Genomic DNA, 21,685 nt, shown 5'->3' on the forward strand with positions numbered 1-21,685 from the left:
TCAAATTGATAATATGCATATTTAATGATGTATGATATATAAACAATTTTCCAAGAAACATTTTTTATTCCAAGCAATACTTTCCAGTTTAAACACATAATCACCAAATGATACCAAGCAAATACTTTCATTAAAACAAGTACATATTACTAACATGTGCTTTTGCTGAATCATGACCATTGCTTAAAACCCCTGTAATAAAATGTTATGTTGTAGACAACGCTTCATTCTCCCAACACCAGTTTGGGTTCATGTTGTGCAGAATGCTGCAATGGCAAAGGACAGCATGAAGTATTAAGACCAAAGCGAAGGATGTGAAATCTGAGCAACAATCCTATTTCTAATGCAATCATTGCCATTCAAAGTGATGGAAAATTGTTTATAAAAAAAGTAACTTGTACAAATGACCCTTTTTAGTACAAAAGCTTGTAAAATGTAGTTGTGGTGCAAATCATTGCAGTGTCTCTTAAAATTGGTGGAAAACATTTGCAATAGTGATGACAGTATATGCAGACGTGACTTGGGCCAGCTCACCAAAAACAGCCATTTAATTTTTGTAGCAGCTACATTTCCAGTTCAGCATCTAATATTAATCGAATTACTTGGAGAAAAAATAATTAAAACGCATGAACATAACACATAAATAACACTGAAAATATAGCATATAATGGGGGGAGGGAAATCATTTCCCAAACACTAAAAACATAACAATGTTTAAAAGATGGCAGTAGAAAAATAAAAACGTCCATATCCACCATTATTCCGATATAAACAACATGAAATGAAATCAATTGTGATTTTGCTCATATGTACTTAAAAGTGATTATATGTATTTAGAAACTGAGAAATAATCCAGGTATGATAATCATAAAAAAAAAGGTTTTGGATGCAGTGAGGTATTAGCTCATTCCTGTCTTTCACCAATACATTTGATTCAGGCAACGTTCTACTGAAAGAACTTGAGGCCTGCAACAAGGAAGAACTTCTCCAAGAAGATCTCAGAATCAAGGACGGCAATGTGGGCGGCCCGGCCGATCAGGGAATTGGCTGTGTTGGGCAGGGCATGAATGACATCAAATCGTACTAGATTACAGTCTTTGTTCTGGAGTACTGGCAGCAGCAGGTTCTCAATCATCTCCGCATACACAGGACCTGGAATGGACAAGAGTGAAACAAGCTGAAAAGGGCAACAATTGTTGGATCTTTTGCATTGACATTCTACAATTTTAGTTTTTGGATTCATGCAGTCGCTCCCATCTTACCGGTTTGTTTGTCCTTTACTGCAGTTTTGCACATTTCTATTCGGGCAGAATGATAGGGGACGTAGCGATCCTGCAGTGATCCCACAAGCACCACATTTTTGAAAAACTGCAAACCTTCAAAAGCACATAGATAGAAAATAATTATCTCTATGTTTCATTGCTCATTTTATAAATGTCTGTCGAAAAAAAAGAAAAGCTAACCAGATTTCTTGCTGAGCTTGTAGAGGAAAGTTTGGCGAGGGTCAGAGTTATCACGGCACGTTAGCTGCAAGAGTGACCCTGACTTTTTCCACTTCTGCATGAACCAAAGGCCTAGGAACAAACAGATGTGAGTGAAATATCTGATACTAATAAGATGTGCCATCTTCAACTATACGTTGTATCTCCCTACCTGTGTTGACCAGAGCAGAGCTGTTGTACAGTGTGCCCAGGTGAGGTCCAGAGAGGGAGAGGAAGGTGTGCAGCCTGCTCAGGTAACATTTAAACCGAGGCCTGGTCAGCACTGAGCGAACAATGAGGGTCCCCAAGGAATGACCCACAAAGCTGCAAGTGAAGAATAAGGAATGACCATAATGAAACCAAACAACAATTATATACATATCTGTCACCCTTTCAGAGATTACATTCTATAAAAACAGGATGACACAATCTAAGTAAAGTTGGCTTTGAAAGATTAAACTGGTTTCTAAGGTAACGAGCACATTTTCTTTCAAAGATTTAGTACCTATGTTGTTGAGAACACTTCACTCAAGTAGAAAGCTGACTGCTACTGCATCATGCGGCTACTTAATGAAAAACGTATACTAAGTATTATATATATTTTTAAAGATAACTATGCATTACATTTGGGTAGGACAGAATATTTTACCTTATCTTTGATACTGTGAGGTTGTATATCTGAATGTACTGGACTATTTCATCCAGCAATCGGTCCGTCATTGACTCAAAATCAGCAAAAGTGTCATTCTGTGGAAGTAAAGAGAATTCAATTAAAATAAAAGACAATGTTTTGGGTTGTATTTGGTTCTTTAACATGAATGACAGCGTCTGCATGCTCTTCCACTCACCTGGTTCCTCTCTGACATCAGGAAGTCGATACGAGCACCAGGCAGTCCAAGCTCCAGGTACGTTTTCACCAGTCTGAGGTCTGCACTGTTACCTGCAGCAAGACAAGGGGGCACAAATACACCAATGTTGTTTTACAAACAACAAGACCCTACTGGACTTTTAGTAATAATAATAATAATGATTCCTACCGTCGAGGCCATGGACACAGACTATAAGATGAATGCCTTCATCACAGCTTTCATCTTCCTCCAAGCTAAAGTAGGGCACAGTGGATGCCAGCTCAGGTATTTCACTGTACAAGAAGCCAGGCAGCCTCAGCTGTTTCATTTCTTCCTTGGCCTTAATGAACCTGCATAAAATAAAAAGTCGATAAATATTTATCTATAATGAGCAAGATAGGACAAAATATCAGTATAAAGCACACGATTAAATGATATCATAAAAAAGGGATACTCACGATTTCATCTGTGGTGTGGGTGCACATTCATACCAGTGCAGGCTGGAGGAAGAGGACGTGGAAGGACATGGAGGTCTTGCCAAGCTGTAGCCAACACTGCTGGAGGCTAGGTTGGAGCAGATGGGAGCTTTTGATAAATCTTTTGTTTCATGGGGGTAGCCGATGCCAAGCTGTTCAAACAGAAGACTCGTTTCTGAAGCCGCTGCGTCCCCGACCGCACTTTGCTCCTCATCCACAACACCATTGACAAAAGCATAGCCATCGCCTTCCTCGTAGTAACCGTTCTCAATCATGTCTTGCTCTGGTTCGTCCTCGTCATCCGGGACCGTTGGACCTGCATGGATTCCCAGTGTGATGGCAGATGTTTCTAAAGGGCTGATCTCAGACACATCTGTGCTAGAGCGTGAGCCAAAGTAGTTCTCCACCATCCCACGCTTCACTATATCAGTGCTGCTGGTGGCAGAGTTACTGGATGGGCAGGTTGTTTGGGGCTCACTACCAGACTCCTTCTGAGCCCCAGAACCAGCTGCTCCCTCAAAGGCAGGTTTTATAAGTTTGGAATCACCTGCAGCCATGTTAGGGGTGCAGGCCACGTCAATGGCAGGTCTGTTACCGTCATCCCCAGAGAAGACTACACTCTGCTCCTGCACCAAAACACTGGACTTACTGCTTCTGACTGCTGCCCCACTGGAGCCCCTAGAGGAAACCTCGCCCTCATCATCTGAGGGCAAGGAGTTGATGGAAGTGAGAGAGGACTGGACTCCACTGATACCACTGGTATTTTCTGCTGCCACACTGGGCTTTTGCTGGTATTGCTGAACAGGTCGTGGGGCGGGGCTTAGGAGGGTTCTCTCAGGCTGAGGGGCAGCCACACCTGATTCAGTGACACATGTCTGATGTCCTGGAACAAACTGAGTGTCAAAGGAGCTGGGCTCACTTTCAATGCCTGAATCTGAGAAGCGAGACGAGGCATTCGGGGCTCCTACATCTGGCAGCCTGATGCAATCACTCTTCACCTGTACTGACACCAGACTTGACTGGCTTTGCTGCGCTGCCTCTTTAGCCGGCCTTTCAAACACAGAGTCCACCACAGACGGTTTTGAGTCACAGAGGTCTGTCTGGGTGCTTAGAGTCCCCTCAGTCCGAAATGGAAAAAGAACTGTTACTTTGTCTCCTCGGTAGGGGTCATTGTTACTTGGTTTCACCTCAATTTGCTTAGGCCCAGCAGGCCACTCAGGTTGCTTTTGTTCGACGTGGTCAACTTGTTCATCTTTGTAAAGTGGTTGGTTGCATGTAGCACTAGCCCCAGTACCTGCCTGAGGATTGTTCTGTGCATCCATGTGTGTAGGCTTTTTGAAAAAGCCTTTCTGACAAGCAGCAGTAGTTGTTGTATTGTCATCTGTAACACAATCATCAGCACTGTGAGCTGATGTGGCACCAGAGTCAAAAACTGAACTTGCAGTAGTCCTTAAATAACTACTTGTGTCTCTCTGCAAGGTATCTGGTTCCTCTTCTTGGTTTAGGGGAGCTTCCCCTTCTTTGTGCTTTGTGTCACTAAAAGGAGCTTTGAGGTTCTTATAGCCCACCAGCACTACAGTGTCTTTGGAGCCCTGTCTAATCAGCTTCTTAGAGTTCTCAGTCTTTGAACTTTTCTTCAGTTTCACTGACTTGCCTTTGGACTTTGGCGGTGGCTCAAAGCTATCTGGCCAGGTGTTGTCCATAGTGGCACACTGAGCCTCAGGTAATGGGCTGGCTGCTGCGCTACACTCCTTGGAGTTAGGCTTGTCCGTTTTGCTGGACACTGAGCCAGTCCTCGAGTTGTGCATGCCAAGCCAGGGTCCATCGCGATCTGTAGAATCAAACCAGGTTAAACATAAAATAGGTACAAAAAATGCCATTTGTCATTGCCAAATCACAGTACATCTAGTTGTATGTCAATACTGTATTACTAACCTTCAGTGATAGAATCAAGGTATCTATCCTCAAAGATGATCGGCAGAGAGCTTACATCGCCATCAAGGTCTGCACATTCCACTGGAAGCGGAGGAAGAGACAGGAAGTAGCTGGAGCTTTTGATAGCGTTAGTCATCTGCTGGTGACTGTGAGCGCTGATGTAGCAGGGGAGAAAGCTAATTCAATTGGAATCAGGTATGTCCACACTTGACTATAGTATTTCAGACGAGTAGCTGCTGGCACAGGCTTGAAAACTGCAACACGACATTTCACAACCAAGACGAACAAGCCCCTGCAACTTACTGTAGTTCCTGATATGCTAGTGCAGATTGTCTTGGATGTTCAAGACAAAAGAAAGCCTCAGCAAACCGCCTTACCTGTAAAAAAACACATTATAGAGAATACTTTCAATTTCCACAGGTTTGAGTAATAGTTTTGGATCATTGATCATACCAAAAAAAGGTCATTTTAACTCAAAGGTGACAAGTCAAGTTATGTCGAGTAGATGATGTTAGAAGTTGAGACTCACTCTTAGTGTATGGTGCTCCATAGCTAGTAGGGCAGCAACGTGCTCCTGCAGGGACACCACCTCTAGGAATTGTCCCCATAGTGCCATGAGCAGAGAGCAGAGCTGAGCCAGGTTCATATTCACCAGCTCTGCCAGCTCGTCAGGGGACTCGGCTTTCTGCTGAGAGTACAAAGACACCCGTCACCCACCAGAGGGCTGAAGTGAGCATTCTCCCTAACACCAGCACTGAGAACAAGGCCTAAAGTTCCATGCATGAGGACGTTACATAGGGTAAAATACAGTGAAGTAGATCCGGACATTTCTTGATTCTCAACTGATTTGTTTGTCACAGACAGTTATTTTTAAAGCATATAAAATGTCCCTCCTAAAGTTAATTGTTACATGAATCAGACAAACAAAAATAATAGCTTTGCACCTAAACCTTCAAAGAGTAAAGTCAAGTACAGTTATCCCTTATTCCCACAAAGTTTGTACAGGCCAATATAGTTTATCCAAATACATTTGGTTCAAACTAAGTAATTATCTATACATATCATAAAATCCTTCTTTCATAAGCTGCATTATAGCCTTAAAAATGTACAAGCTTGTCTTTTTTCCATTCCTGTGTTTTGCTAACCTATGAACATTTGGAAAAGTGCTCAACACTGAAAAGTACAAGAGTCACTTGACCTGCGTAATGTACCATCATCTACAGAAATTCCTAGCATTCCACTGCGCTGCAGCAACACATTTTATACCACTTGTAAAATTCAGTGAGCCAAATTATCAACCACTGAGAAGTGGTTATCTCACCTACTCAATTATGAAATGTTGAAGAGGCTTTGCTTTCTACAAATGATTAAGAAACATTTGCTTGTGCTTGTCAATCTGCTCACAAACTCTCTAGCACCCCAGGCGATTTCATGGCATCACTTCTTCAGAATTTCCAGACAACTTTTGCAACCAGGCAACCAGGCTAGTATTACTGCTTGAATCAAACTGTATATAAAAACAGGACTGCCTACTTCCAAAGAATCTGGAAATCTTACTCATTTCCTCCTGTTATTGAGAAACATTGATTCAATCATATATGTTTCACTTTTGCAACGACTTCTGAATGGCCCTGTTCCATATTTACCTCCTTCTGCCTTAATCAAATAAAGCAGGCTTTTTGCTTCCTATAAAGGTTTTGCATCAGTGCATACTTAATAATAATAATCAGAGACAGGTCTTACCTTGACTTGTTCACATAACTCAGCTAGACGGGCCTCTAGATCGAGTTGTTCTGTGAGGAGGCAGAAGAACGGCGTTACTGATACTGACTTTTTAATCCATCTATTTAGTGATACAGATTGTTGTTAAAAGAGCCTGGTAAACAGGCAGAAAAAAGAAGTGGTGTTAGACAGCACTGGTGTTTGAAATACTTTGTATACAACTTCTACAGAGCCGCTGTGTTAGGAGACACTTTGACCAAGGCCTATTTAAAAAGATGGAAAGACAGATCAATATATACTGTAAGATAAAGATGGCATAACAGCATTTTAGGAATACTGCTCTGGAATGTGTGACACAGGGAGAACATGGTGTTTTGTACAAGAAGGAAATTGAAGGAAAAAAAGAGAGAAAAGCTGACTTGAGGTACTGTAAGGGACATACCTATGTAGACGTGCCTTTGACTTCGGGGATAGGGTCTTCTGAGAACTCGCTCATATAGGACTTGCATGCTGGGCTTGGCTAGTAAGATTGCACATATAGGCATATTAAACCTCTTTATTATTTGGTTGTCTCAGATGGGTTAATATCTGTCCTCTTGTGTGGGTTAGGGTTAGTGATCAATTGTTACAACAAATATTTGCTTTTATGAGCTTCAGTTTACTGGTTGACAGACTTTTCTTTTGTATTAATGAGTGCAAGTATGATTTAGTAAATATAATGAATATTCATAAGCAAATCTAGCAGGTTAAAGGTCGGGTAGTCTGTTTAGAATATGCCAATGTGTAGGGATCAGGTGAAATGATATGAGAACTCAACACACTTGGAATATACAACACACACTGACGCTGGAAAGACAAAACAATGACAATTCATCCACAGAAACAAAAACAATAATCAGAGAGTATTACACTGTACATTACTAGCTTATGCTCGGTTCTTTGAGTAAAAATGATAAGAATGATAATAAAGAGTGCGCAGGGACATATTAGAATGAGTTTGGCATTTAGGATTCTACCATTTACAACGTCTCGTAACCCCACACTCTGATATGCGTTGATGTGAAGCCACAGTGTTTGTTTACCTAGTTCCATACGATGGGAGGAGGGCAGGTCCTTGGTGATCGAGGTGAAGTAATCAAAGAGGCCCTGGTAGGCGAGCAGGAGATTGGAGCAGAGGTCGTGGTGCAGACTGAAGGCATGCTGCAGACAGTTGTCAGACACCAGGAACGTCCTGCCCTATGGGATCATGGGAAAACAGAGAATAAGGTACAGGTTATACAATTCTGTAAACAATATTTAGCTGAAAATGTGCAGCAATTGTTGTGAACGTTTGGTTTGTAGCCACTGCCAGGAGAGAAGACAAACTCAGACATGGCAACACAATCTGGTAAACTGTAGATCATTTGAAATTATATTTTAAATGATTGTCATGTATTGACATCAAATAAATACCTTATAATGCTGGAAACATGATTCTTGATGAATTCTACACTGGACTATAGTAGCATAACCATAGAATCATTCAATAGAGGAAATGGTTCAAAGACGTATCGCATCAATCACAATAGCCCCATGGATCACAACTGATTCGTCTGCTTGTTACTTCCAGACATTTATTTTGTCTTTGTGGCCATGCTTTGAAGCACAGATAACTGTAGTGGAATGTATTTTTGTCTATGTGCTGTTGTTGTTCCCAAGTTTGCTATTATGGTTGCACCGGGGGCATATCCCCCTTTCTGTCTGAATGACTCCGCTACACTCACATCTCAGAGGCAGCTTTAGCCGGCCACCTTTTCTCTGTCAGGAGAGGCCAATTACTCTCCAAATGTGACAGTGGTCTGAGAGTTCACTTTGCCCTATCTGTCAACAGCCTGACACATCTCCCTGTACTTCAAGTGCACTGAGTGTAACACAGTGTACTACCTGAGGCCAAAAACCTGTCAAATCAGAGTCCACAGCAATGTCTGTGTATCATCAAAGCCTGTCTTACTGGCAGGAAGCTAAAACCTGCTTATTTTTATCCTTTCAGCGTCATTCCTCCCTCATAAAAGGAAAACAATCCAATTTCTACAGCATATATGGAGTATTATTAGGTTTATGACAACCATTTACTTTTTATAAAGTGCTTAATTTAGCCCTTTGTGATACAGCAAAGCAAAAAAGATAAGGAGGCATTTGTTACACTTCCATGACAGCTCAGAGGTTTAGTTGCATATATTATTTTCATATACATAGTAATGGCTATAAATGAGGTCCACTTACATCTGCTGATACTTGCTTGACGTAACTGCTGCCGAACACCACGTTCTCTAGAGGCTGGATGACTGAGTCTTTGCTCTGTGGGGGAGCGTTGCGGTTCAGCCATGTGGTTTTCACTGGACGAGGCAAACTAGATAAACACACAAAGGAAATCCAACTTAGCTTATCTGTCTAAGAATGTAATGGGACACTTCCTATCAGGTTTCTCCTACCTCTAAATCCCTGCTGTACATGAATGTCAAGTTACATTCAAAGATAAGTTGATAACTTTTACTTTAATTTAAAAATGTTTTGTGTGAAGTACGCAATAGGTTTTTGTTTTAATTGACCACAAACAATATTCGTAAGTAACGTAGAGATTGATTTGAGATTCAACACTTCCGTGAATGTAAAACTGTTGGTGTCTTTCAGGGGTAAGGTAGCAGGCTGACCTGATAAGGGGCTGATGTAGTGCCACTAGGGAGGCATGGATGGCGACAGACACGACAGACAGGTGGAAGTAGTCAAACATGACATTGACATGTTGGTGGATGCCTCGCTGAAGGCTAAAGTGCAAACGAAGGGTGCGGCCACTGATATTCTGTAGAGAGCTGGGATCATCTGGCCTGGTGAAATGAAATAAGGAAACAGAAAGTACAATTTTAGCGCCTCATTGGTATAAAATGATGGAAATATTAAAAGTACATGGAGTTCAAATGTTGCAACACCTACGTGTAATCACCATCTGTGAAATATAAATCCAAGGAGAGCTGGAAATCGATGTCATTGAGGGTCTCTCCCACCTGAGAGTTTTGAGAAACAGTCACATTTAGAGCCAGTGTGTGAACGAAGTCCATCTGCAAGATCTGTTCCATTCAAGTTTTTTTTTTATTTATGGCATCAACTCTAATAATCCTTTTACATTTAGAAGTGTTCGGTTATTATACTCTGTTGTGCTGAACGCACACCACAAGTTAAAACACTCCCACGTTCCCTGGAATACTAGTTGAACTTCTGCATTCCTTAAACAATGCTTAATGCTTCATCCTGACGCTAAACTGCTTAGGAATTATACAACAAAAAGTCCCTCTCTCTGCATTTCAGTGACATTCTGCAGGTGCATCCTGCTTCTTATGTCTTTGGTTGGGGACAGCAACTGTATTCAATGGGAGTTAAAAAAAGATTGGCCCAATTTTCTTGCCACAAAAAGTTCCGCACCAGCTCATTTCATTTTACACAAGGAGGACACAATAGGAAAGCTGTCAAATTAACCCACATATATTGGATTGGCTTTTCATGTACTTCTTTTTTTAAAAGTGCATCATAAAGCAAAATGTACGATGCAGACACATTCATTTAGGATTTGGGTAAGGGGCAAATATACAAATATCCTAAGAAAAGCATCTCTCTCTTGAACTTGCCTTCTTCTCATCAAGCAGCATCATCACTTTGAAGATGAGGACATCGTTGACCACAACCTCTTCATTCTTGTAAAGGATTTGGAAGGTTTTGCTGTAGATGACATCCTCTTGGACTGAAGCAGGAAAGGCCAAATCAGAGCCTAGACAAAGACATTAGTATTAGCTGTGGATGTGCATTTATGAAAATAAGAATTACCGTAATTTTCGGATTATAAGCCGCACCTTTTTTCCCATTTTTCGACGCTGCGGCTTATATAACGGTGCGGCTAATCTATAGATTTTTACAGCTAACAGCCACCACCTTTAACTCTATGGGCTCTATGGCCGGTCCGCGCCCCCCACCTTTAAGCGGCGGGTTCAAGCAGGAAAAGCTGGAGGCCGGAAAAGAGTGAGACAGGTAGCGCGCAAAAGTAAAAGTGGAACCGAGAGTGGTACGAGAGACAGAACGAGAGCAAGACAGACAGACATTATGAGAGCAAGACAGTTTGTTCCCGTACCACTGGTTGAAAACCACTGCTGTAGATCACTGCCGGTACGTGCGCTGGGAGCGCACCGTTTAAGTTTGAAAGTTGAAAAGTTTGTGTGTCTGAAACGCTATGTGATACAGTACAGTTTACACAGCACAGTACATGTTCTGTAGCTACTATTGCACTAAATGCTAACACTTGAATACGTTATGCAAATATGCAACTTGTTTGTTGAAATGTTAATAAATGGGAGCTTCCTCCAACAGCCATCTCTTTCCCGACAATCCCCTCTGTGCACGAACCCTTACATATGGTAATTAAACATTAAAACACCTGCGGCTTATAGTCCAGTGCGGCTTATATATGTACACATCATTCAATTTAGCTGCTGCGGCTTATATTCAGGTGCGCATTATAGTCCAAAAATTACGGTAAATGGAAATAGTTTACCTCTGCTTTAAAAAGGTTCTGTATACACTTTAGAAACACATCATCTGGTGCTGTGACAAGGCACAGAATATTTAATGGGTCAGGAGTTCTTACACAAATCCAGATGGATTTTGTAGATCTAAAAAAGGTATTGATATTTCTATAGGGCCAGAAATGATCAAGCTATATCTTATTAAGCCTGCATTGAAGATGAACGTTTAGTTCAGTTCTGTTTCACAGTCCAATATCTTGAGCAAGGTTTTCAAAGTAATAAAAATGGGAAACATTTAAGAATTAAAATTCCATCCCATAATCCTGTTTATTTATGAAACAAAGAATTTAGTGCTTTGTGCAAAAATGAGCAGTGCAGGTCTCTCACCAAGGGGGGTGAGGCGTATGCACTAAGCCTTAGAGAAATACAGCACGGACAAGAACAAGGAGTGGCCTGTCGGATAAGCCAGTGCTCCACCACGTCCTGCTAACTAAACAACTGCACCAAATCTGAAATAATAACAACTATTTTCCATGAAACAGCGCTTAAATATGAGAACTGAGATTAAAATAAGCTGAAAGTATTAGAAAGAAAAGAGGCAGTGCATTACTATATGCATACTGCAAGTTAGCAAAACATAACAGAATAGTTATATTGGAGATTTGAGGGGAAAGTGTGCAGGCTTATGGCTAACCAACTGATGCATTGGGGTATCTAAGAGAAAAGATGATATTATGCTAATCTTTAAAACAGCATTACCTCCTGGGTGAAGCAGACTGGTCTCAATTTTGTGTGGAACCCTGGGTGGCACCTTCAGACCGGCACGGATCTGGTAGAACCTGAAAATGCAGACAAATGTTGTATTAGCTTGGTGCCACAGGGCAACACACCGCAAAGGTTAGCCACAAGTGCCTCTACTTGTAAAATGAGACTATACCGCTCATGGATTATTAATGAGCGCTTTCTTTTGCAGTCACTCATGTAGTAAACCTGAGCTCTTAAAACACTGCTGAGTCAGGAGCATAGAGCGGGAGTTTTGTCGTAGAAAAGTGGGGTATCATCACACTGCCGTAGAAAATAGTAAAACCAGCATTAAAGACTACTACAGTTAGAGCTGTGAGGTTTAAACAATGACCCCTTATTCCTATTTAGTTCAAATAAAACCTTGCAATTCTGCTTTTGTCGTTGTTTCAATATTAACAGCATTTGTTTTATTTTCTTTATTATTATTTTATTTGACAAAATACTTTAAACATTATGCTAAATTAGGCTTACTGACAAACAGTTTCATGTTTGATCCAAGCAGAGATAATTAAATCATCTTATTAACCCTGCAGCACAACGGTGATAAAGATACAAATTCAAATGTAGTGAGTCAGAAAAGAGAAGCTCCTTCAAAACCTGCGGAACACTTTAGTGCAGCTTTGACACATTTGAAAAACACTGCAATGAAAACCTCTACCCTTGGATCTTCACCTTGGATCTTTACTAGGATGTATAAAGAACCAACCCTCGTCTTCACTGAGAAGAAGGCCAACAAACACAGTTTAGCATATTCTATTCAAGACTTAGAAAGTATTTTCTCCTCCAGCTCAAAGTCTAAACAAGATGGTAAACAGTCCCCAATTGGCTAGAACAGTCACAGAACCAAACCATACTTTTTGAAGTCCATTCAAAGCAAAGGGTTCCATCACATCTGAGTTTTTAATAAGTGAGGTAAACTTGTTAGTAACATATGATTGGAAAAAACCTTCCTTTGCTAAAGCATTACTGAAAAGCCACCTGCTGGAAACACATCGGCAAGAAGGAGCCGAATATAAGGTAGGTAGAGACACTTCTCACCCTCTTTGGAACAGGTCCACGTTGTAGAACTTGTGGAGCTCCACAGAGAACTCCAATGTGGCCTGGACTTCAGTCATCTTGGTCTCTACAGGCAGAGGGGCCTAACATCATCTGGGATACACCGGTAGACCTAAGGATGCAACACATTTAAAGAAATCATTAGAAGAATACCCAAAGTCAAAGACTATGTAAGACTTTGGTGATGGTTAAGGTTTAATAGTTTATTATGAAATTAAGTCTTCATTTGGCATAGGTTGATCTGCCCATTATAACATGACATATAATATGACAGTGGAAAACATTGCGTGTCCTTAAATACAGTATCAAAAATAAACATAGCACCCTGTTATTTATTGCAAACATTTTTAGCTCAAGACTTATTTAAGTATTCAAGAAAAAAGGTTGTGTTTGTGGCTGTAGTTGGGGTCTAATACAACTGTGAAAAACAACAACAAATCATACAGATGGTCCCTAAATAAGTAATGTATGAAATGAATAAATCATCCACTGGGAGATAGCAGGTCATTGTCTTCATGCCAGTGACAACCAATATGAGACACAGACCGCCAGCATGAATGGTTGACACAGAGTCCTTAAGCAGAACAAAGAGTGCCAGGTCATTTTAATATCTAAATGTGCATCCCTTCCTGGAAGAAGTGATCTGTAAAAGCTGTCGGTTTGTTTAACACTAAATTAGAGTGAACACAGAGGACATATGAGGACACTAGTATGTGTGTCCTCCTACTGCTAAATGTGTCTCCGTGTGAATTGTAAATGTGTCTGACGCATTTATGTTTTAACCATTACTAATCTATACTAAGACCTTGAGATATCCCCTTTACATTTTTTATAGAAATTGAAACAAATTATTTGTTTGACAGACAATTTAGCAACTCAGTAATAGGTCTAAGCAGATAACCAAAACTATCTTAATTGCAATTCTTCAAATACAATATTCCAACGACATTAAGGATAATATCTTTAAAAAGGCAAAATATGTTTGAAATTACCATTTTAAAGTAATGCTTCAGAGTAGTCCTTGCCTTGAACATCATATTCTACAGACTTTAAACTAATGGCAATAAGGTTGGTCAGTAATAAATAATCAAGCAGCCATTCACAATGTTTACTAAGATATATTATTCATAATAGCAAAACACTAAAAGCTGCTTTTCTTTAGTCTTCTTTAACTGCAATGTGTACAATAATAGCATGGTTAGTGCTAGAGAAAAGGGCATTCATTAACATTTTCCACAAGTTGTCTAATGCAGACATATGTTTATGTTTATAATATAAAAAGGAGCACATTAACATTAAGGTCAACATTAAAGATTGTTGATCCAGTGAATGTCCGATATGTAGTTTAGTGTTGGTCAGAGCAACTGGTTTATCAGGTTTAGTCTTAGAACACACTGTGAAGATGTAACTCTAGACTCATGTTAAGCCTAACAATAATGGACTATTTAAAAAGGTGGAAAAATGCAGACTATAAACCAACAGACAATGGGGTGTTCGGCTGAAACGTTTGTTCATAAACTTAGATTTAACACAAAAAAGTATTTAATATGCAAAACGCCATAACCAAAAAAAAAAAATGCGACATTCCCCAGAAATAAGGCTATTAGTAATAAGGAAGTGTAACCGTCACTTAACACATTTCAAGTCGACATCCAACATAGGATAAAGTACACTAAAACATCCATCGTCAGTCTTATTGCAATGTTATTGACCTGGCCTTAACATACATCGACAGATAATGTTCTTCTTTAAAAAGGGGAACCTTTACCCCAGCAGCTAAACCCCAAAACGGATACAGACCAGTTCAAAAACAGCTGTTATACTTATGACTGAGCGACATGGTTTTGGTGCTGGGGTGGTAAAGGTCCCTGGCTAGTGGGCAACATCTCGGCAAGGGTATATTTTGGGTTACAGGTGGTAAGCTACCAAAAGAGCATTATGCCAATGGCCCAACAAAAGGTCACAGACGATCCGAAAAAAGACACTTTAACAGACCAACGAGAACAATCATCACTTGATAGCCATTTAGCTAACGGTAACAGTTAGCGTCACGTTAGCCACCCCTCTAGCAGTTGTCCCTGGGTCTAACATTAGCCGCAGAGGCAAGCTAACGCTACTTACCATTGCGTTGGCAGGCTAACATTAGCTAGCTAACCAATGTTAGCTCCAGTTTCAGTCCTCTCTTCGTCCTTTCACGGTGAGTTGCTGACAGAAAAAACCACAGTATGCTGACTATTCCACTTCCTAGGCTGCTAGCGTGACGAGAGGAACGCCCTTAAAATAATATAAAAAGTTGACTGGCCATGTATTTCTGTGAGCAGTGCTGTCTGTTAGCCCTAGAGCTAAGTAACTGTGCTCAATCTGAAGAGCTGACAGCAAGCGTACTAGCTCCACCTGCGCGTTTACGAACATTCAACTGCGCGTTACTGCACACTCTTCATGCGCAGTTGACGCACATGCAATATTGATACATGTAAATGGAACATCGATACATGGTTTAATAACGATAATTATATTCCAATAATAACAACAACAATTATATAATATTTGTACTATTATTATTCGTGATTAAAATACTATTTTGTCCACATTATAATATACATGTTATTGTTATTATATTGTGTATTTATTTCAACAAGGACCATGCATACAAATACATTAATCTCAGAAAAAATAATATATTAATTATGCCAGATTATAGCTAATAGCTCATTTCCATCTGCAGTCCTCAGGTACATAACAATCAACACACACTAACACATTGCATAATCTCTATCACACAAACAATTATAAAGCATGATTTAAGTACAGGTCAATAAAATAATACATAGTACAGTCAAAATATAATATTACAATAAAGTTACAATTGAAATACTCAGATTACAGTGTAATTAATGTTGGCATGACTGGTTGCTTAATATCAATTTTGTTTGCACCATAAGAGAATGAATTCAAATCAATACAGGTTTTACATTCAATTGAAAGAGTAGTCCAGTGTTTGATGGCCGTAAATTGTGTCCGATAAAATACTTTAAATATGTAGTAGTAGTAGTAGTAGTAGTAGTAGTAGTATAGTAGTTATAGTAGTAGTAATAGTAGTAGCAGTATAATTGTCATTGTAGTTATTTGCATATGCCAATAACGCTGTCAAACATCTAAAGTGGAGGTTTTTCCAAATATGTGAGAAGATTTGTAATGTATATATATTTAACAGGCTATAAGCTATTGTTTCACAAAATTGCAATTACATAGATCAATAAAATGAAAATACAAGTCCTCCTTCTTCTTGAGGATGCACTTTTTTTTCTGCCTCTGTGCCTGACAGTACGAACACATCTTGAATACCTTCCTATAGCTTCTTAGTCAGTGTCTCTACATTATTAGTATGGATTGCACTGGAAACAATGCTGTCTGAATGCTTTGTCTCCATAGAGATCACAGAGAATGTGGATACCAAAAATGCTGGGTAAGTAAAGTCACCAAAGGGTAACATTATCTTTTTCACAGCAACTTACATGGCATTAATTATAGTGCCCAATCATGGAAATAGAACTACAAATGGGGTGCAATTATTGGACTGTATCCTTGAAGGAACATTAAATGCAAGGTGGTTGCAGGAGAACTCTTTTGGAATGTAAAGTTGACACTGTGGAGACTGTTGACTCACACCCCCAAATAAATGACAACAGTCAAGCCTTTAAGACCCCTCACTGTGACCTGACAGTTTTTCACTCCTGCTGATGGGGGCAACTAGTCAGGATCTGGTTCTCTCCTGGAAGCCAATCTGAAGATACATCCAGCGGCAGGTGTTTTTTTTAATGTATTATTATTTCCAGATCAAGCTATGAAATGGATGGAGTGAAAAGGTAAACAATCCACTCAATAATTACCTTGTACCCGAGTAATTTGCAAACACTGTCTGGCAGTTTTAATGCATAATGCAAATAAATGCATGTCTACTTTTTTCTTCTGATTGCATTACAGAAATATCCTTCTGTACTCATTGTGCTGCTGCTATGTGTTCCCACAATACCTTTGCACAGGACTTTATTCTCAGAGTAAGTACTAAAATAATACAACTATTTTATTTATAAAAAAAAACCTATTCAACATTGCAAAATTACCAATGCAGTGCATTGTTTCAAAAGTAAATGTTCACTTGTGTAATAATTATTAGTATCTCATTTTTTTCTTCAATACATGTTAAATATGTGTTACATGTTCCAGAACTATTTTATAGCTGAAAAACTCAATTCATATTCATTCATATAAACCGCTTGTTAAATGATTTAATGAATCATTGCTTCGTTTCCACTTTTTTGCCTTTCCTCCATAAACACTGCTGCTCTTATCTATATTTTATGACATGCATACTGTGTGGTTTTGTGTAGCAGCATCATCATTGCAGGGTTAGGGTGTCAAGCTGTGTAGCTGTATATAGTTTCAAGTGTACTATGATGTAAGTGAATACTGCAACGTATCAAAGTATAATAAAACAGTCACTACACATGTCATGTGAACAGTCTTATATGTTTAATACAATTGTGGTACCATGCAAGTGCACATTTTGTTAGATGTGAAGTCAACCTTGATAAAGACCTTTAACTTTCTCTCCAGATGTGTAAGAAAACTGGCAAATTTAGAGTGTAAGTGTTAAAGAGGAAACCACAAACAGCCAGAGATCGCCTAATATTTATTCAAGGCAGCGGTGCAGCTTTCCAAACACTAAGCTTTTATTCCCTCTCCACAATACACCCCCACACCCCCACAACCACACGCACACATACACTCTTTCTCTGTGTCTCTATCTGTCTCTCTCTGTGTATCTCACTCTCTATCTCTCTCTCCCTCTCTCTCTCCCTCTCTCTCTCCCTTTCTCTCTCTACTAACGGGCTGCTTTTTGTTTTTTGCTTTCAGCTGTGAGATTTTCATCTCAAGTTGGTATTCATAGGGAGCAGCAGTCCATATGCCCTCAGATCAGTGTTGGGGAGGATCACTTCCCAGGTGGATTCACCAAAACTAAGCACAGTTTGCTTTCTTATTTGCTTGACATTTTCCCTTCCCACATGAGAAAAAGAGCTACTGTACAGACTTGTATTCCTATATAAATACTGCTGTGAAAAAGTACACTTTTCATGCTGATGCTCTATGTTTGTGAAACCGTATATTATTTTTAAAAGCTTTTGGTAAGAACAAATAATAGTTAGAAGACCCTTGGTTAGTAACCCATGTCCATGAATTATCATTACAAAAATACTTCAAAGTCATAATACAAATTTAAAATGTTTTTTGTTTCCTTAACCCTGTAGTAGTCTCTACCCAAGGTCTAACATGACCTCTAAGATGATTTTGAATGTAACTACCTTTTTGTCGTTGTTCCCTTAGGCTTTTATATTATGTCCCAGTTCAAAATTGCTGAGCTGGCAAGAAGGGGCACTGTTAAAAAGGTTACTGGAACATCTACTCAGCATGCTGCTTATCAAATAGGCCCAGCATTCAACTTCAGGATCAACACAAGGTAAGCGGCATGGCGTTAAAATTGAGTTGCATGAGTGAATACTGACACCTAGTGGGTGAGCTGGTATAACGTCATTTACCCTGTCCATGGTCCTGATCATCAGAGCTTGACCTTATCTGCACCGTCAGTTATACTTCTTAAAAAACAGAAACATGACATTGTATATGATCAATATATGATTTGACCATTATCAACAGGACAATAGTCGTTGATACACAATATATGTCCAGTAGAGACACATTTTCCTTTGTATTTCAGATCAGCTTACCCCTTGGGTCTACCCGAGGAGTTTGCATTTGTGGCCGTGCTGCGGATGAGTGGCAGCACCATCAATACAAATTGGAATATCTGGCAAATGCAGGATGTGAATGGCATGGAGCAGCTGGCCGTCAGACTCAACGGGCAGTCTCAGTCTCTGGAGTTCACCTTCACTGCACTGGACACCGGGAGGCAGACTCTTGTGTTCGGCCCCCTGCCTACTCTTTTCAACGACCAGTGGCACAAAGTGGTGCTGCACGTGAACAGGCGCTCTGTAACACTGTTCGTAGACTGTGCCATGATCGGTTCTCAGAATATACCAGCCCGAAACAAAGTCAGCCTGGATGGCTTCACGTTGATAGGAAAGCTCAAGGACAACCCTGTGCTGGCAGTACCGGTACGTTTATTATATCCTACAGATGTTGCGTCTGAAGGAAGACATGTACATTTATGACATTTAAGAATCGGGTTGGCTCTAGGAGCTTGGTGGCCCTTAACACGTTTTTTTTGGCCCAGGGCTTTCCACAAGGACATGGATCAGTCAGCCAGTAGGGGGATAGTTGCCAGCTATTGGAAAATAAACGTTTTTCTGTAAAAGCCCAAATTTGGTATTTTGATCACATACACTCATCTTATGGCATATTTGATTGGTTTGCCTAATTTGTGAATTGTAAAGGAGAAGAAAGCTTCCTATGCATTTAGCTCATACAGTCTGTATGGATGGATTGATTGCTCAGAATCATTAAACATTTTATATTATTTCCTAAGTGTTATTTATTGACACTTTCACAGTATACAGTAATGTTCACTTTCAGAGCCACATCACAGCACTTCCTCATTAAGCTGAGAAGAGGGGGCACTGGTGGAAATGAATCACGTTTCTCAAGCACTATTCCAGCGTAGGAGTACTTGTAAACAACATTATTTGATTTTAATATTTATTTTTGATGTATTTTAGGTCATTGGTTAATCTTCCAAGAGTCCACATAAAAAATTAAGCCATACATTATTTTATAAAATGTAATTGATCATATCGTCAAACGTGATAACCTATTGGTTAAATGCATGATGCCTGCACATTTGTTTTACTTTAGGTTTAGGCTACATGAAAAGTGTAGAATGAGCTCATAACAAAATTATGAATTGTTAAAAGTGAATTTATTTATTTTTCTTGGCAAATCTTCTTAACTTATTCAGAAAGATTGCTCTATTTGTGTTTGTATTGTTTCACTTAACGTCATTGATCATCTTGTGCGCCACAGTCCTCATTTAGTCATTTTAGGTTGACCTGCAAACGTTTAGGAATCCTTGTGTTTTCTCACCCTGCTGTTTCGTTTGTCTCTGACAATGGTCAGCAGTTCAAGTCTGCTGTGTCTCCATTCAAGCTTCACTGACAAATATTCGGAACTTGTTGCAGCTTCTGGCGAAGAATACTAGCTCTGCACAGGCTAAACAATCCTGTAATACCACACCGTGCAGCGCACGTGAGTGTTCAAAATATTCGGATGCGTGTGGACAATTACGCACAGAAGCATCCTAATACAAATGACTGTTTACCAATAACTCATATTACTCCTGGCGTTTGAAGCGTGTTTTAATTAATCCATAATGAGCCCTGTAAAATAAGGTATGTATTGTACACACCCTGCTGTCTGAATTGTATTGTATGCTGCAGGAAATCCAGAGTAGTGGCAAAGTTGTTAATGAAAACAGCCTCTTGCATTTAGGACGATGTGTGATTATTTAACCTCTTCCGGTATTAGGGTGCAGAACTAGTCCTAAGGATGTCATTGTGCTTATGTATTATTTCCATGTTCATGTGTTTATACAGTTTGAACTCCAGTCAATGCTGATTCACTGTGACTTGACGCGAGCCCGGACAGAGCCTTGTTATGACCTCCCAGCCAGGACATCGGTAAGAAGATTTAAAAAGTACATAATAACAATCTGAGGTTTAAAACTACCAGTTATAGACTTTGAGTATTGTTTTAGCTTAATACGTTTTAATTTAATTTAATGCAGGGGCATTTTAAATCAAGCAGCATTGAAATTGTGTGCGTAAAACCACATTTTTGGTTCATGCTGTATATTTGTGACTTAAAATTATACTCCAGTCGTCTCAATGCACAATATTTATCATTACAGTGATAACTTTAGAATAAATAAAATCCATAGCACACAGTTGGTTAAATGACCCGCTGACCCTGCCTATTGGTGGTGTCTGCGCCGAGGCTCCTCCCCTACCTCCAATCCCTTCCTGTAACCAAACATGGCATGAATATACATGAGCCTCTGATGGCTATGGGAGCTCGGACTGTCTAGATAGCTGAAGCGGATTCAGTTGGGTTGTTTTGTCGGGGGCTTCTTCAACCCAACCAAACCCAGAGAAAGGATTACAACTTTTACCTTTCCTGTCCATCGGGAGATCATGGCTCAGGCCCCCAGCGTTAGAGGGACACTTTTGGTTCTGCTTCTCCAGCTTGTCCTTATCTGCTCCGCTCAAGTAAGACTTATTATGTTTCCTTCTCTCCTACTTTGTCTTTCTCTTTTTTCTCTATAGACGGATGGGACCGAGGTGCAGGTAAGTGTCTCCTGGTGCCGAATAACAAGATATGTTTTTACCTGCAACACTGGCGACCTACTAGAGTGTCTTATCTAACAAATGTATTGTACATCTAGCATGGAAAAAAGTCAGGGATGCGACTATTGTCTGGAGTATCTTTCTTAAGCTTTTTCTTTTGCGAAATGCTACATAAAGCTGGTGATTTGTTGATAAATTCATTCTATAGCTATTTTTTATGTACCAAACAGGCTTCTCTTCTAGTAACATAACAAAATGAAATGCACCTGTTCTCATTTTTTCATTGTCTGTGTAGCAGTATGTCAGTCAAATGGCAACATGCAATGGTATTAATCATTTAAAGCTGATGTTTTGTCATTATATCATATTTTTATTATTTTGTTCAGAGGAGTCAAGGACCTTCTGGGCCTGCAGGTGTACCGGGAATTGATGGCATTTCTGTAAGTGCTCTCAGTTCTG

The 21,685-nt window shown here is 39.8% G+C and overlaps 2 protein-coding genes across 4 annotated transcripts in view; one reads left to right on the forward strand and one right to left on the reverse strand.

The window, feature by feature from the left end:
• On the reverse strand, window positions 1–15,291 carry fam135a (family with sequence similarity 135 member A). Of its 2 annotated transcripts, none has more exons than XM_079691064.1 (21): window positions 14,991–15,291; window positions 12,852–12,981; window positions 11,769–11,848; window positions 10,122–10,261; window positions 9,433–9,503; window positions 9,153–9,326; window positions 8,725–8,851; window positions 7,545–7,698; window positions 6,905–6,982; window positions 6,484–6,533; window positions 5,270–5,425; window positions 5,044–5,117; window positions 4,741–4,895; window positions 2,788–4,636; window positions 2,519–2,679; window positions 2,330–2,421; window positions 2,131–2,228; window positions 1,654–1,805; window positions 1,464–1,574; window positions 1,263–1,376; window positions 1–1,152 (listed from the first exon to the last, which is right to left on the reverse strand). In XM_079691064.1, exons 2-21 carry the CDS (start codon window positions 12,926–12,928, stop codon window positions 947–949), a joined length of 4,119 nt encoding a protein of 1,372 aa, XP_079547190.1. In that variant the 5' UTR covers window positions 12,929–12,981; window positions 14,991–15,291; the 3' UTR covers window positions 1–946. The 2 variants fall into 2 exon arrangements, with proteins under 2 accessions (XP_079547190.1, XP_079547189.1); XM_079691063.1 differs by having other exon boundaries at window positions 5,270–5,428.
• The window catches only part of col9a1b (collagen, type IX, alpha 1b), an 18,948-nt gene continuing 11,927 nt past the window's right edge, over window positions 14,665–21,685 (forward strand). The window contains exons 1-10 of one of the 2 annotated variants that reach the window (XM_079691069.1): window positions 14,665–15,066; window positions 16,302–16,335; window positions 16,706–16,735; window positions 16,854–16,927; window positions 17,787–17,873; window positions 18,255–18,387; window positions 18,646–19,042; window positions 20,477–20,560; window positions 21,206–21,226; window positions 21,613–21,666. In XM_079691069.1, coding sequence (XP_079547195.1) covers window positions 15,027–15,066; window positions 16,302–16,335; window positions 16,706–16,735; window positions 16,854–16,927; window positions 17,787–17,873; window positions 18,255–18,387; window positions 18,646–19,042; window positions 20,477–20,560; window positions 21,206–21,226; window positions 21,613–21,666 — 954 coding nt within the window. In that variant the 5' untranslated portion in view covers window positions 14,665–15,026. The remainder of the gene's footprint in view (window positions 15,067–16,301; window positions 16,336–16,705; window positions 16,736–16,853; window positions 16,928–17,786; window positions 17,874–18,254; window positions 18,388–18,645; window positions 19,043–20,476; window positions 20,561–21,205; window positions 21,227–21,612; window positions 21,667–21,685) is intronic. The other variant, XM_079691070.1, reaches the window with a different exon arrangement.

Source organism: Notothenia rossii, assembly GCF_949606895.1.
Source record: "Notothenia rossii genome assembly, chromosome: 6".
Classification (NCBI taxonomy): domain Eukaryota; kingdom Metazoa; phylum Chordata; class Actinopteri; order Perciformes; family Nototheniidae; genus Notothenia; species Notothenia rossii.